The 16,935-nt window shown below is 47.0% G+C and overlaps 1 protein-coding gene across 6 annotated transcripts in view; it reads right to left on the bottom strand.

Moving 5' to 3' along the window:
• Window positions 1-16,935, bottom strand: part of HHAT (hedgehog acyltransferase) — a 640,323-nt gene that overhangs the window by 555,477 nt on the left and 67,911 nt on the right. For all 6 annotated transcript variants that reach the window (XM_075595711.1, XM_075595708.1, XM_075595707.1 and 3 more), the window contains one exon: window positions 6,561-6,755. In XM_075595711.1, the coding sequence (XP_075451826.1) occupies window positions 6,561-6,755 (195 nt within the window). The remainder of the gene's footprint in view (window positions 1-6,560; window positions 6,756-16,935) is intronic.

The raw sequence follows: 16,935 nt of genomic DNA on the forward strand, positions 1-16,935 counted from the left end.
ACCAGGAACAGAAGCCGCTCAGATCCCAGTTATGGAATTTGATTCACCTAGCGTCCAAGTGGCTAAAACCAGAGGAACATAGCCCGGCACGGATCCTTGAGATGGTGGTGTTTGACCGCTTCATTCGAGCGTTACCCCAGGACCTTCAACAGTGGGTGGGGCAGGGAGATCCCTTCTCTTGTGATGCCATGGTAGGCGCAGTGGAGCAGTTTCTGGCTACCCGTCAACTGTCACGCCCCACTCGCACAAACTACAACCCACGTCCCAACACGAACAATAGAGGCCAGCGCTGGTGCCAGGACCCACGACCGTTCGCACGATTTGAGCGGGTGGAAGAAAACCCGGATAGGGACAGAAACTCTAAATTTCAGAAAGGGTTTCAAGAACGAACTGGGCCAATTGTTTGTTTTGAGTGTGGGGAGACGGGGCATATTAAGGCTCACTGCCCACAGTTGTCTGAGCCAATGGAGTGTGCATATGGTTCTGTGAAGTCTGAAGTTTGTGGAGTGGTGGGTATGACCCGCGAGGGAAAACGTACCCACAACTTCCTCACCACGGTGATGTTAAATGGAAAACCAGTCTCCGCACTGGTAGACTCAGGGAGCAATATTAACTTGGTATCCGGGAAGTTGATTAAGCCTCTCCGGTTACCCCAGGGTGAGAAGTTGCGGGTATTATGTGTACATGGGTATACGCTTCCGTACACCACGACTCTGATAAAAGTAAAAGTCGAGGGGCAAGTCATCGAAACTATGGCAGCAATTGTGCCAAAATTACCCCATTCCCTAGTGTTAGGCTGTAATTTCCCTGGTTTTGACACCCTGATCAGAGGACAGCTCACCTTGAACAATCCTACTCCAGATGAGCTTTTTCCATTTACAGACCCCGAATTAGTCGCCGAGGTGTCTAAAACCCCTAAGTCAAAACGAGAACGTAGGAACGAAAAAAAAAGAGGTACACCCCCACCCCAGTTAGCACTGGTCACTACCCCTAACGGAGGGAGACCAGAGGGAGAAGAGTTGTCCGAGACAGGGCCTGTTGATGATCAGGTGTCTGAGTTACCCATGGAGGTAACCGACCAAACTCCAGATGAAGAAGGTTTTGGAAGTCTAGAACTGTCCCTAACTAACTTTGGTAGAGAACAGGCTAATGATCCCCAGTTGAAAATGGGTTTAGCCAGGCGGTAGAAGTTAATGGGGTCACGGTAGAAGGAACCACAAAGGAATCCTATCCATATTTCTACATTAAGAATGATTTGTTATACCATGTGAGCCAAGAGGAGGGCCAAGAAATAGAAAAATTGTTAGTACCCAGTTCATTAGTGAGGAAGGTCCTAGAGCTAGCACACTCTCATTTGTTGGGGGGTCATCTGGGCGTAGAGAAGACACAGCAAAGAATCCTAAAAAGGTTTTACTGGCCAGGGATATATAATGCAGTAAAGAGATTCTGTGCCTCTTGTCCCGAGTGTCAGTTGACAGCCCCCCGACCACGTTTGAGGGCCCCATTGATCCCTATGCCTATTATTGAGGTCCCATTTGAGAGGATTGCCATGGATATAGTGGGTCCCTTGGAGAAATCTGCCAAGGGTCATCAGAACATTCTGGTGATCCTAGACTATGCCACTCGATATCCAGAGGCACTACCTTTACGTAACACTTCCTCCAAAGCTATAGCTAAGGAATTGTTACAGGTGTTTTCCCGACTCGGGATACCGAAAGAAATTCTGACAGATCAGGGTACCCCGTTTACATCTAAACTTATGCGAGACTTATGTGTAGAGCTAAAAATACAGTCCCTAAGAACCTCTGTGTACCATCCACAAACGGACGGACTGGTAGAACGATTCAATAAGACGTTGAAGATGATGTTGAGAAAGGTAGTCGCTAGTGATGGGAAGAACTGGGACACCTTGTTGCCTTATCTCTTGTTTGCTATCCGAGAGGTACCACAGGCCTCTACGGGGTTTTCCCCATTTGAACTCCTGTATGGGAGACGCCCAAGAGGGATTCTGGATAGCCTCAAAGAAGAGTGGGAGCAACAAGCTGTGCCAGGGAAAAATGTTGTCCAATTTGTGGAAGATTTGAAAGACCGTATTGCGCATGTTACCCCCATAGTCAGACAGCATCTAGAAGAGGCACAGAGGGCCCAACGGAACCTTTACAACAGACAGGCTACGGTTCGCAACTTCCGACCAGGGGACCGAGTAATGGTCCTTGTTCCCACGGCCGAAAGCAAGCTGTTATCACATTGGCAGGGGCCATATGAGGTTCTAGAACAGGTCGGCCCGGTGAATTATAAAATTCGACAGCCAGACCGGAGGAAGGTAGAGCAAATCTATCAGAAAGCTATTAAAATCCTGGAAGGATAGAGAGGTATGCCTGTCGGTAGTAGCTAACGAATCCAGGAAAGGGGAGGAACCACTTGTTCAAATATCGGCAGAACTTACGCCTGAACAACACAGAGAAGCTGTAGATTTGGTGAAAAGGAACAGAGATGTCTTTTCCAGCGTACCAGGGAAAACTAGGATGATTTCTCATGATATCGTCACCAAGCCAGGGGTAGTCATTAAGATAAGACCTTATAGAATCCCAGAAGCTAGAAGAGGGGCTATTCAGTCGGAGGTAAAGAAAATGCTAGATCTAGGCATAATTGAGGAGTCCCATAGTCAATGGTCCAGCCCTATTGTCTTGGTACCTAAGCCAGATGGGACAATACGGTTCTGTAACGACTTTAGAAAGGTAAATGAAGTCTCGAAGTTTGATGCCTATCCTATGCCACGGGTAGACGAGTTAATTGAGAAGTTGGCGAGGGCTCGTTTTCTAACCACTTTAGATCTTACAAAGGGTTATTGGCAAATCCCCTTAACAAGGTCAGCAAAAGAGAAAACGGCCTTCTCCACACCTGATGGTCTATTTCAGTATACTGTTTTACCCTTTGGTCTTCATGGGGCACCTGCAACCTTCCAAAGGTTGATAAATAAATTGCTACACCCACACTCGAATTACGCCTCAGCGTACTTAGACGATGTGGTAATTCATAGTCCAGATTGGGACTCACATCTAGGAAAGGTTGAAGCAGTGTTAAGAACCTTTCGGGAGGCGGGTCTTACAGCCAATCCAGCTAAATGTTCAGTCGGCCTAGCAGAGGCAAAATATCTTGGCTATGTTGTGGGAAGGGGGACAGTAAAACCCCAGCTCAATAAAGTTGAAGCCATTGAGAGTTGGCCCCGTCCCCTAAAAAAGAAACAGGTTAGGACGTTTCTGGGCATTGTAGGTTACTACAGGCGATTTATACCCCATTTTGCAACCCGCCTGCACAGCTTTCAGATCTAGTAAAGGCAAAGGCACCTGATGTTGTAAAATGGAACAGTAATGCGGAGACCGCATTTGTAGACCTACGCACAACGCTCTGTAGTCACCCAGTCTTGGTAGCCCCGGATTTGAAAAAGGCGTTTTTTTTTACAAACGGACGCCTCCGTAGTAGATCTCGGAGCAGTACTGTCCCAGTTTGTAGGAGAAGAGGAACACCCGGTCCTCTATTTAAGTCGCAAATTGTGTCCCCGCGAACAAAGATATGCCACAGTAGAAAAAGAGTGTTTGGCCGTAAAGTGGGCAACAGACACATTGAAATATTACCTTTTAGGCAGATCTTTTACACTCGTAACAGATCATGAACTACTACAGTGGATGCACAGAAATAAAGATAAGAACTCGAGAGTTACCCGTTGGCTCCTGTCGTTGCAACCTTTTAACTTTACGATCCAACATCGGCCAGGCATACTGCACGGTAATGCTGATGCACTCTCTAGGGTGCACAGTCTCGGTTCACGGGCCGCTCCACTCGGTAACGTTACGCTGGGAAGGGGGATATGTGACAGGGTCATTGACTCCGTGTATGTGAATAGGAGATGCAGTATGCATGCTATCCAGTAAACGAGGGGTTAACTCAGCTTGTCAAGCAGACCACAGGTGATTTGAATTAAGCTCCTTTACCTGCTTTAAAAACAAGAAGAGGAAATGCCTCTGGGGCGGCAGTCTCTCTCTGAGGCATAGAGGGAAGACAGAGGTGTGTTGAGACAGACACAAGCTGCTCAAAGCGATCCTGTCCCAAGAGGGAAGAATAAAGCTCCCAGGTAAGGAGCCAACTGCGTTTGCTGTACTTTATTGGGCTGGAATAGGTTAGCTAGCCAGCCAGATAGTTAGCCTGCACTTTTGTTTAGCTAGTACCCCGACCGGGGTTAGGATTTGGTTTCATTTCAATTTTAAAGGGACAGTGTACCCATTGTTTAGTTACCGTTTTTGGACAAATAAACCCAACAGCATTATTTCACCGGAAAAGACGTGTTGTCTCCTCACTTACCACGGCCATCCTGCCACAATATATATATGTTTGTGTATGTGTGTATGTGTGTTTGTATATATATATGTATGTGTGTGTGTGTGTGTGTGTGTGTGTGTGTATATATATGTGTGTATATGTATGTGTGTGTGTGTATATTAGTGTGTCACCACAAGTACCCAGTCACCCACACTCACCCTCTCCGGCCCACACCCACCCTCTATCGCCCACCCACCCACACCCACCCTCTCCCACCCACCCACTCACCCACTCCCGCCCACTCACCCTCTCCCGCCCACCCACCCACTCACCCTCTACCTCCCGCCCACCCACCCACTCACCCTCTCCCACCCACCCACTCACCCTCAAAACAACTCACCCTCTCCCACCCACCCACTCACCCTCTCCCGCCCACCCACCCACTCACCCTCTACCCACTCACCCTCTCCCGAACTCACCCTCTCCCACCCACTTACCCACCCTCTCCCGCCTGATACATTTGTGCTCATGCACGTGCACGGCTGTGGAGGGGGCAGGACTCACAAAGGGGTGTGCCAGAGCCTGTTACATTAAAGGAAGGGGTTGTGCCTTTCTAAAGGGTTGCTATAGAAACAAAAATGCTCATTACATTAGAATACATAAAAAATTGTCTTTCAAAGTTGTTTTTAAAAAAAAAGAAAATGCTAGAAGTATTTCCTCACAGTACAGAACTGATGTATTAAAAAAAAACACACATGCAGGATATTGACTGAACTGCAGCTTTAAGAGGTGTAGCAGCTTAGCCCTGCTTATTAATTCTGGGCCTTAGTGATACTACACTATCATCACAGTAATTCGTGTGTGCGCCTTCTTTCCTTTCCTGAACTATAGAGAAATACTGTACAGCTGTTACCATATTCTTCCAACAACCTAGCAGCCTTCTGCAAAGTTTACAGATACCTGCCTGTAGACGGACGTTCACAGAGGTACACAATTGGAATCGTTATAATGTCAAATTATAATAGGCTTTATTGTGCCTTGTCCTTTTCATCAGGACATTATCCAAACTCAGGGGGGAACAAAGCTTCCATTCACTTGGGAGTATTTCTAGTGAAATCCTTGCAATTAGTTCACATCTCCATTAGTTAAGCATTTCTCTCATCCCAAACACATAGCATGAAAATAAGCAAATATAAGCAGTCTCTTAATAATGAAAGTCTTATCTGTTTATCAGCTGTAGAATAAGCTTCTCTGCTCTCCTGGAACCGCACCCGTGCGTGCACAGAAAAATATCAGCATCCAGGTTTAGAAGTCTTATTGGGTGTCTTGCAATCAGCTCTGCTGTGTGGCTGCCAGAACTCAAGACATTGTGGTGTCTCCAAAGGTCAGCTCTCAGTCAGAGCTAAAGAGAGTCACTTCCTGTCTCAAAGGCAGGCTTTTTGTAAACAATCTAATCAGGCAGGTGATGTTTAGTAATTAACTACCACACTGCTAGATTAAAGGAACATTACTGAACAGGGATAAGTCCCCTGTTACACTGCCTATCTAGTGTATCTAGTGTAGTCCATCTAGATTCAGGAAACCACTGCACTAATATTTGCAAAGCAGCAATACGCAACAGGTGTCTCTAGGGAAATACCCATTTCTAAAGATATAGAAAATATAGAAAACGTATGGTTTCAATCTTCATGCAATGGTTTGAAAAAAATAATAATATAATATTAGTTTGTTCTTGTATAGCACTGCTAGTTTTACGTAGCGCTTTACAGAGACATTTGTCCCTGCCCCTGGGGTCTTCCTGAGCACGACTTGTATAATAAACAGTTGCTGCTCTGCTAAACATAACACTGTACCATTTGTTACAGCCCAGAATAACATAAAAAAGCAAAGACACAATATCCCCAATTTAGGCTCCACAGGCAGAAATTAAATTGCTTTCTACTGTACATGGATATATTGAGCCCTTATCACACCAAGTACAATATATTTGTACTGTATACAGTACAATAAATTCATGTGTGGCTATATTTGTTAAATATAAATCATTTATCCAGTGTATTCATACAGTATAAACGACATCCTATAAACTACATTTGCTGGAAAAGGACAGCTGGCAGCAGAGGCAGAAAAGATTACAGAAAGTTAGGTAATTAAGCATTTTCCTATCTATCAACACAATATATTGTAGAATCGCATATCAGAAACATGTCATGAGAGCAATAAAATAACATTACAAGAAGTACCTGGATATTTTCCACAGACTTGTTACGCAAAATAAACAGCATAAGCAGGGAGTTCAACCACGTTAGAAGTGGGATCTTCAGCTGGGCAATTAGAAAGGATATGCACATAGTCAGGAAAATCACGGCCAGGCCATTTGTCCCAAGTACAAACCAGCAGGCCACCATGCCATAAACCATCAAGAACCAAGGACGGAGCTGTGAAGCAGAAAATAACATGGGGGTAAGTTTCACAAGGTGCAATACTACCCTGTGTGAAAAGCATTTATGTACTAGCATTGCCCGTGCACAGGACTGGGGTGTAAGGCATTTCAGTTTTAGATGAACAGCATGTCATTTGTAGAATGTAATTGTGATTCGGTAGCTGTTTAAAATGATACGTTTTAAGGTCATTTGCAAGGCACTATTTTGGAAATTCACAACACTTTTCATTTTCTCGAAAAGAACTTGAAAAAAAGAGCTTTCTAACAATGTATAACATGACCAGGTATCAAAAGGTTTGTGTGAGACAGGAGAGCGTGACAGACAGATGGACGGACACTGGAATGTTACACATCTGCTCAACACTGGATTGTATTACGCCACACGTTCCATTTGCTGTAATCCTGACACTAAAATATATGTCAAAATATAAAAACAAAAATAACTGTGGGGGCTAACCATATCTCAAAACTCACACTAGCGCACTTTATACCAAGTATAGTACAGTATGCTCCTATTTAATTGCAACTTGATAGATATCTTTAAAAGCACCAAATACTGTAGCGAATTAATCATATAAATATTAGGTATTTATTAATAGGAAACAATGAGTGCAAAATATAATAATGCTTATTTGTATATGATGTTTAATTGCATTCTATCTTTATTGAAAGCCATGCCATTAAATTCTGATGAAAGCAAAACTCAGACCAATTTATATAAATGTTAAGCTAACGCCAACAGTACTCTGGGTAAGTGGTGTGGAGTGGAATATCCAAACATTATGCAAAAGCTATTTCCTATTTGTCTCAGAATCTATTACAACGGATGCATTTTCACATTAACATGAAATTCGCCATGTCAGCTTTTAATTTTAACACCTTGATGTGCTGCAGAAAGAGTCATATAGGAATATAATAAATGTACAATGCCACTATTATTGTATAAAACATTGATTCCGAACATGGGGTTCGACAAGCGTCTCCAAGGGGTTTGCCCCCAAAAATATGTATTGGCAGATCCCAGGCAGTATAGCGCGTTCCTGAGAACTTAAGGCCCCAAACTGCACCATAGTGTATGTAGGTGGTACAGCTGACAATTCCCACAATGCTTTGCATTCACAGCAGCAAAGCATTGTGGGAATTTGGAAGCTCTGGCAGTCATTGACCGCTGTACCACGCATGCTGTCTGCAGACACAGAGGTGCAGTTTGGGGCCTTATTTAGCATGCGTTCCCCCACAAGCACAAGGCACTACAGTATGCTGCCTGGGATTTGTCAAATAGTTTTGTTGGCAACAGTCTGATGAGTAGGCAATACGAATATTTTCTAGCAGGGGGTGAACAATGTAAACAAAAAGTTGGGAACCGATGCTATAAAAGAAGCTTATATTTGTTTTTACAAATTGCCTTTACTTTCCCAATTTTTATCCTCATAAAAAATGTATCATTGTAAAACATACGTTGTTTTCGATTTTGTACATTTCTTCTGTGGAGACTCTTGGGAATGGACACAAATTGTGATTTTATATAAAGAGCTGGAATACTGAGCCCTGATCACTGCAATTTTGGAATTGCTGCTCCAGTCTTTCTTCAATAAAGAAGCCCCTAGCTAATCACTAACACAAGTTTACTTATTCTGCCCAATAACCTACAGTACATTTGAGTAAAAAGAAGAAGCGATTTGTTACCATGGCTCGTGAGCGTATTTCCTGCTCAAATGTTACACTCCTGAAATTCAGGACCACATTACTAAGCAGTGCTAAACCATAAAACATTTAACAAGTGTATTTTGATCTAGCAGCACAATGTAAATATGGACCTAAATCTTGCAGCATAATTTGTTCATGCTGTTAAGTGTCAACCTTATCTTTGCATATGTTAAAACAAGGAAAGGAGAAAGAACCGACAGACAATTGTATCCCTCTTATTACACAATTCAACAAAGATTGTTATCAAATGTATAATATAGTGCAAAAACCTTGGCACATTTTAAAACAAGATGGTATTCTGAGACTTCTTACCTCACACACCCTAACTACAGTAGTTTAATCCAAAAGTAAGAAACCTAAAGGAGAATTTGCCACCGAGTGCCCAACAGAAATGAGAAGACACAAGACAATCTGGGATGGATAGTAGATAAACAGGAAGGCTTTTATGAATGTGACAAGTGCAAAGTCTGTATGTTTGGACTCAGAAGAAGAAAATTAAAAAAAAGACACTTTGTATTCTTTTGTTACAAAGAAAATATTGAAAATGTCAAACTTTAATAATTGCAGAAGTGACTACACGGTTTATGTCCTTATTTGTCCCTGTCCAATATGCGGGCCACATTACTCTCCCACTACTTGCACATATACGCAATGTACAATTAGGTTGAGTCTCACAATGTCTTGCTACATTTTTTTTAAAGGTCATTGCTCAGACCCGTCTGGTATGTTCTATTTAGGTATTGAACAGGTACAGTCCAATTGGAAAGGCGTAGATAGAACTGTTGACCTCTCTCAGAGTTCATCCTTTTGGATCTACCGCCTATGCACAACAATGGGTTAAATGTAGAATTTGACATAAATGCTTTTTTAGTATAGTAGGCATCCTCTTGTGGTTTGCATTTCTACATTCTTTCTTTTCTCTAGTTGGCGGCCTATGGACCCTGCAAAATGGTGCCTGAAAAGGCGGGAAAATTACACAGAGGGCTATAATCACTATACAACTATTAACCCTTGTGCTCCCGGATGGATCCTAGTGTGTGTGTGATGCAGACACTGATTAAACCAGATATTACAATAAAGCATGGGAACAGGGGAATACACATTTTCATGTCATAACAAGGGTTAAATCACATTTCTGGACCTCAGCCCAGTTAACCCTTTGTCTCCCTGGTGAGGTCAGGGGATGGCCAAATGGGGTGCAACCCCTTTAATACCGGGCCACCCCCTCTCTCCCTCTACACCTCCCCTTAATGGGTGACCTGTGGCCCACTGGCCCTAACGGGGAGTGGGGCACTGCTGGCACTATTAATGAATTCAGTCTCAGAGGGATAGTCCTGGCGTGAAAGTCCATCAGCATTGCTGTTTTCACTGCCCTTTTTGTGCTGAGTGGTAAATTCAAATTCTTGTAAAGCCAAGCTCCATCTCAACAATTTGGCATTTTCCCGACACCCTCTGTAGCCAACTCAGAGGGTTGTGGTCCGTGATGACCGTGAAAGCCCGCCCATATACATAGGGCTGGAGCTTTTTGAGTGCCCACACAATGGCCAAGCACTCCTTCTCAATGGTGGCATATGCCACCTCCCTGGGGAGCAGTTTGCGACTGAGATACACCACAGGGTGCTCTTTGCCGTCGTCCCCCACCTGGCTCAGTACAGCTCCAATACCAAAGTCTGAGGCATCAGTCTGAATGAGAAAATGCTTGGTATAGTCTGGGGCAGCCAGTATGGGGGCTCCAGCAAGCGCAGTTTTCTTTGTCTGGAAAGCAGTTTCACAGGCAGGAGTCCAGGTAATAAGCACAGGCAGTTGCTTCTTAGTCAGATCAGTCAAGGGTTTGGCCACGGCGCTGTACTGTGGGACAAACTTCCTATAGTACCCTGCGGTGCCCAAAAATGCCATGACCTGTTTCTTGGTTTTTGGAACAGGCCACTCAACTATGGCTTCTACCTTGGCTGGCTCTGGTTTGAGATGCCCTCCACCCACCCTGTGCCCTAAGTACAGGACTTCTGCCATCCCTACCATACACTTAGTGGGTTTTAAGGTAAGCCCAGCCTCCCTGATCCTATCCAGCACCGCAGCTACATGTCCTATGTGGGATTCCCAGGAACTACTAAAGACAGCAATGTCATCTAAGTAAGCCCTGGCATAGCTCTGCATCCCTTCCAGTAACCTATTGACCAGGCGTTGAAAGGTAGCCGGGGCATTCTTCATCCCAAATGGCATCACCAAAAACTCATAGAGGCCACTTGGAGTGATGAATGCTGACTTCTCCCTAGCCTCCAGGGTCAGTGGGATTTGCCAATAGCCTTTGCTCAAATCCATGGTGGTCAGATACTTTGCCCCCACGAGTTCATCTAGTAACTCATCCATGCGGGGCATGGGGTAATCATCTGACACCGTCCCAGCGTTGAGCAACCGGTAGTCCACACAAAACCGGGTGGTCTTGTCCTTCTTAGGAACTAGGACTACTGGACTTGCCCAAGGGCTCTGGGATGGAGTAATTACCCCTAGGGTCAGCATCTCCTCTATCTCTCTCCATACTTGTCTTGACCTCTGCTGACACTATAAGCGTGCTTATGCAGAGGTTGCAGCTCCCCTGTGTGCACTGGGAGTTTGGCGAGATGTGTGGTCATTGGCATGTCAGTGAAGAGGGCGCTAAACTGAGCTAGCATGTCCCTGGCTTCTCTCTTCTGCCTAGCACTCAACTGTGCCCCTATCTCCACCTGTTCCAAAGTGTTTCCCTGCCTAGCCTCCCCTAGGAGATCAGGCAGAGCATTGCTCGCCGGATCCTCCAGCAGCGGGCTACAAATGGCCAGCACTGCTCCCATACTCGGTGCTCTGTATTCCTTCAACATGTTAATGTGATATGTCTTGTGCCTCTCAGGCTCTACCTGTACAACATAGTTGCACTCATTCACCTTTCGGATAACCGAGTACGGTCCCGACCAGGCAGCCATCAGCTTGTTCTCCCGAGTGGGTTTGAGAACAAGCACCTGCTGTCCTGGGATGAATTCTCTGCTACGGGCATGCTGGTCATACCATTGCTTTTGCTTGGTCTGAGCAGCCCTGAGGTGGTCCTGGGCCACCCCCATGAGCATCTCTAACCGGTTTCTGAGATCTACTACATACTGGATCACTGAAGCATCAGTAGCAGTAGTCTCCCCTTCCCATCCCTCACGGAATAGGTCCAGAGGTCCACGTACCCTGCGGCCATATAGTAGCTCGAAGGCTGAGAAGCCTGTAGATTCTTGCGGTACCTCTCGGTATGCAAACAGCAAGTGCTGCAGGTGAATCTCCTAGTCTTTCCCCTCCGCCTCTATAAAGGTCCGAAGCATCTGCTTCAGGGTACCATTAAACCTCTCACATAATCCGTTGGTCTGGGGATGGTAAGGGGTAGTGCGCCGGCGCTGTACACCGCATGCATCCCAGAGACAATGTAACAGTTCACTCATGAACTGCGACCCCTGATCGGTTAGGATCTCATTAGGGAAACCTACCCTAGAGAAAATGTTCAGCAAAGCTGCTGCCACTGTCTTGGCACTTATGGTGCCAAGCGCTACTGCCTCAGGGTACCGGGTGGCAAAATCCACCACCGTGAGGATGTAGCGCTTCCCTGACCTGCTAGGAATCATAAGGGGTCCTATAAGGTCCATCGCTACCTTCTGGAAGGGTTCCCCTATTATCGGTAGGGGTCTCAGGGGTGCCTTCACACGGTCACCCGCCTTACCCACTCGCTGGCAGGCATCACAGGAGCGGCAGAAGTTGCTCGCATCCCGGGATGCCCCCGGCTAGTAGTAACGCTGTAATAACCGGTCTCGTGTCCTGGTGACCCCGTGATGTCCCGCTAACGGAATAGAGTGAGCTACCCGTAACAATTGCTGTCGGTACCCCTGGGGCACTAAAAGCTGTCGCTTACCGGTCACCCCCTCCTCTATCCCCGGGTTCCCTTCTTCTCTGTATAGGAGTCCCTTATGCCATAGGCAGCGCTCAGTGCCCTCCCCTGCCTGAGATTCGGACGCCCGAAGTCTCACGCCGGCCAGGGTAGGGTCTGCCTTCACTGCCTCCCTAAACTGGGCTCCTAAGTCTGGCCACCCCCCAGTCATGTCATTGTCAGGGGACAGGGTAAGAGGGAACAGTAAGTCAGCCTGTGGTTGCAACTGATCCTGGCTTACCTCCCCGGGCTCCTCTGCGCCCTCCGCTAACGTTGGTCCCAAAGGCTGGGGGACTGGAGCGGCCGCCACCGGCATTGCCGCTGTCTAGCTCCGGGTAACCGCCGCCACTGCAGCGGGCTGGGGCACATGGTCGTAGGTGCAGGTCATCGGTCCTAGGTCGTTGCCCAAAAGAATTTCAGCATCCAAACCGGGTAAAACCCCCACCTCCCGCACACCCTTGCCCTCCCCCCAATCCAAAAAGATGCGGGACACCTGCAAGAAACGTGGCTCTCCGTCGGCTACAGTGATCTGCTTCCCAGGGCCTGGGAGCAATTCCTCTGGCCGGACCATATCAGGTCGGACCAGGGTCACTGCAGCTCCTGAATCCAGCAAGCCAACTGCTTGCCGGTCACCGATTGTGACCGGGGTGAGATGTTTGCTCCGGCCATCCGTCTGCTGCAGGTCTGCGCTGAGATGTCCTCCGCTCCTGGCTGTAGGCACCGATGAAACCGGGATAGGGGTGACATGGGACGTCTCGCTGGGAGTTGTTTCCATGACCGGTCCTGGTTCTTTGGTGGAAGCCACCTGCACGCGGGCTACCGGCTTCGCAGCTGGGGTGCGTTGCCCCCGATGGGGTCCGTTAGAACGCAGGGGTTCCGGGCAATCTGGTCTGAGGTGACCAGTGTTGTTACAGTTGTAGCACCGGCGCTCATGCCGGAGCTCTCCCGCCTTCTGTGAACTGCTGCCCACAGGCGGCTTTTGGGTCCACTGGGGGGTATTAGCAGACTTCTTGGCCAGCGCCAGTGCCGCCGCCGCTTTGGCTGGTGCCTTGGCGGTCATCTGGGATCGACTGACCACATAGTCATCTGCAAGCCTCGCCGCCTCTGTGTAAGTCTTGGGCTTTTTGTCATACACCCAAGCCCTCACCGCCGGCGGGCACTTCTGCATGAGCTGCTCCTGAAAGTTGAGGTCCAGCAGGCGTTGATAAGTCTTGGCCTCACAGCCATCCACCCAGTGTAGCCCGTATAAAGCCATGCGGGTCACATAGGTGACGTAGGTCTCCTGAGGCTGCCTCTCCTCCAGCCGGAATTTACCCCGGTAAGCGTCAGGGGTAAAACCCTGCTAAAATAGCAATAGTTCTTTCAGGTGGGCATAATCATCAGCATACTCCTCTGGAAGCGCCATCAATGTCTGCTTAGCCAAGCCGGAGAGTAGCGGGTCCAAGCGTGCAACCCTATGCTGGGGAAGCACCCCGTACCGCCGGCACTGCGTTTCAAAGTTCTTTAAAAACATGTCGATCTGATCAGTGCCTTCCACGTACTTGGTGAGATTGTGCTTGTCCAGCTGGAGTTCATCTTTGCGGGGTTGGACCGGGGGGCAATAAGCGGGTCTGTTCACTGCCATAGAGATAAACTTTAGCTGCTCCTCCGCTGTCCCTCGGTCTCCCCACGTTGTAATCAGTGGCAACATTTCAGGGGTAAACGGACTGGTGGCCACAGCCATCAGTGCCCCACCTGTCGCACTGGTCCCGGGAGGTGCACTCGTTCCCTCCCCGGGATTCTGCCGCCCCGGCACTGGGTTCAGTCCCTGATCTCCGGGCGGCTGTACAAGGGCAAGCTGAGCCGTATCTTGAGACTCTGCACGCCGGGCTTCATATTCCGTGATTGCGGCAATCATGTCTGCGACCTCCTGGTCCTCATATTCCAGTCCATATTCACGGCACTTGTCTTTTAGCTTTAGTCTTTTAGTCTTGAGTTCTAGTCCTCAGGTAGTAGACGTTTTCCGCTTCACTCATGGTTCTCGGTCGCAGCAGTGAGGTGGTGTGACAACTTGCGTTACTTGTTGCACTACCGTGTGTTCAATATCTTTAGTCCCAGGAATTAGCAATTACCATCAAGTTCCCACTAGATCACAGTACCCCGCAGAATACTGTAATCCAGGTCCAGTTCAATCCCGCCGCTGCCACCAATTAATTTACAAGCCTGTGACGATAGCTTATGACAGGTTGTAATTTACACCAAATAACTGGGTTTGAACTGAACGAGGCTTAGATATAATAAAGTATATTTGTTCCTTTGGATAGGTGAACACACGAAATAATACAGTAACAGACAAGAAGTACACTTACTTTGGAGATGGGGAATGAGAAGTATCATGTAGCATTTCTCCAGCAATCAGGTAACAATTCAGATGATATCAGAAGACAAAGGGGATAGGGATTACCACGATTTATATATTTTTTGTAACCCTATCCTTAACATTAAGTACAGGTGACTGGTCTTCAATTACCTCTAGCCACTCATTAACGTGGGAACACATTTTGATACATGCCCCCCTGCTAGCTGGCACATGCGTATTAAAACTCTGGGGTCTCATTTCTGTAGCCCCTCATCTGCATCAGGAATGCCAGCTAGTCTACCAAATTGGATTTCTGGCAGGATATTCTTTGTTGTAAGGTGTTAAATGGGACACTTATAGACTGTTCTGGTTTGAGCCTTCTCCGCCCTCAGGTAAACAGTGAGGGTGACAAAATCCTTTGAACAATACTTAAGTCCTAGACATTGGGTTGCCTCTCTGGCCATCTGCTACCCTGGTATGCAAAGGAATTTCCTCTGGGTTTTATCCCTGCTTTGGGACACAGTATTAAAGATAAAACACAAACATATTAAAATATCCGGTTCCGTTGGGTCCAGCGGGTCCAAACTTCCCAGTTCTCAATGCCGGAACTGGGACACCCTATGGTCCAATTTGCGACTTGCTACGACCTTCGGAACCGGAGTTACACAAATACACCTTAAACCGTTTCCTATTTTAATGCAAAAAACTCCGCTGTAAATTAAATCACGGTTTTTCACTAAATCCCCATTGAAAACAACGGGCTCCGCCGCCATAGACTTTCAATGGCAAACCGCCGCCGCTGGCGGCTATAGGGAATCCGCCGCCATAGACTTTCAACGGGGCGACGCCGCCGTTGAAGTCAATGGGGGTTTTCCGCCATAGCCGGTCAATGGAGATTGGCCGCCATTGGAGTCTATGGGAAAAGTTCCGAACTTTCAAGGGGGTCCATACTCCGTCGGGTTGGTCCAAGAGGGTCAAGGATGGTTCTGCAGTGATGCCGGAGCAGTGACTACAGGTACCCCAAACCCTGATCCTCTGGACCCTCCGGAACCGGAGCTATGGATTTCTAAATTTCAGCTTTTTACACTTAGCCGTTTTCTTGAGCTGTTTCTGCCACCGCCATTGGAACCTATGGCGCGACCCGCTCTTCTCAGTTCGACCCTTATCGGGGGTCCAGGATACGGGGACCCGGTTGTGGTCGAGTGGGGGGAGGTCTAGGAACTAGGGGCAAAAAGAATTTTATTTCTAGGTGCTCTAGAACTGTTTATTCCCACGCCACTTGTCGTTGAACTTGACTGCTAAGTGATCAAAGCTCTCTTATAGAAAAAGTATCCGCTTTGCGGTTTTGCGGTTTGGACGGCAGCCAACTCGTTCCTGGAAAGCTCCTTCGAGGAATCTCCATTGAAGTCAATAGGCCGATTGACTTACAATGGGGAACCGCCGCTCCTCCTCTCGGACGCCATCTGCTGGTCTTCACAGGAAACAGGACCAAAACAGCAAGATTCGCCATTGAAACGCATGGAGCTCCAATGGCGGCCTATGGACCCTGCAAAATGGTGCCTGAAAAGGCGGGAAAATTACACAAAGGGCTATAATCACTAAAGAACTATTAACCCTTGTGCTCCCGGATGGATCCTAGTGTGTGTGTGATGCAGACACTGATTAGACCAGATATTACAATAAAGCATGGGAACAGGGGAATACACATTTTCATGTCATAACAAGGGTTCAATCACATTTCTGGACCTCAGCCCAGTTAACCCCTTGTCTCCCTGGTGAGGTCAGGGGATGGCCAAATGGGGTGTAATCCCTTTAATACCGGGCCACCCCCTCTCTCCCTTTATATTGATGTACTTTTTTGTAGCCAGTACAGATTTATATTGATTGTAAAATGTATACAATCTAATTGCCTACAGGCAATCTTGCCTTTCTTGAATTTTTTTAACTTATTATTAAAGGGGGATTCTCCAGAGAACAGTTTTCCATGTTATTATGTTTGGGATACGCAGATTCCCCAGTTATTTTTGTCTATTCTCCCATTTTTCACCTCCCGGTAGGATAACATGGCCCCTGGCAATATCACTACCAAGGAGCCAATCAATAACAAGAACGTATCTGGGAATCACCTCGCTAGTAATTGCCTGATGCCAAACGAATTCCATCTATCATGCTAGGAGGAGAGGAGTATTAAAAAAAAAGAAG

The sequence above is a fragment of the Ascaphus truei genome, chromosome 4, assembly GCF_040206685.1.
Source record: "Ascaphus truei isolate aAscTru1 chromosome 4, aAscTru1.hap1, whole genome shotgun sequence".
Classification (NCBI taxonomy): Eukaryota; Metazoa; Chordata; class Amphibia; order Anura; family Ascaphidae; genus Ascaphus; species Ascaphus truei.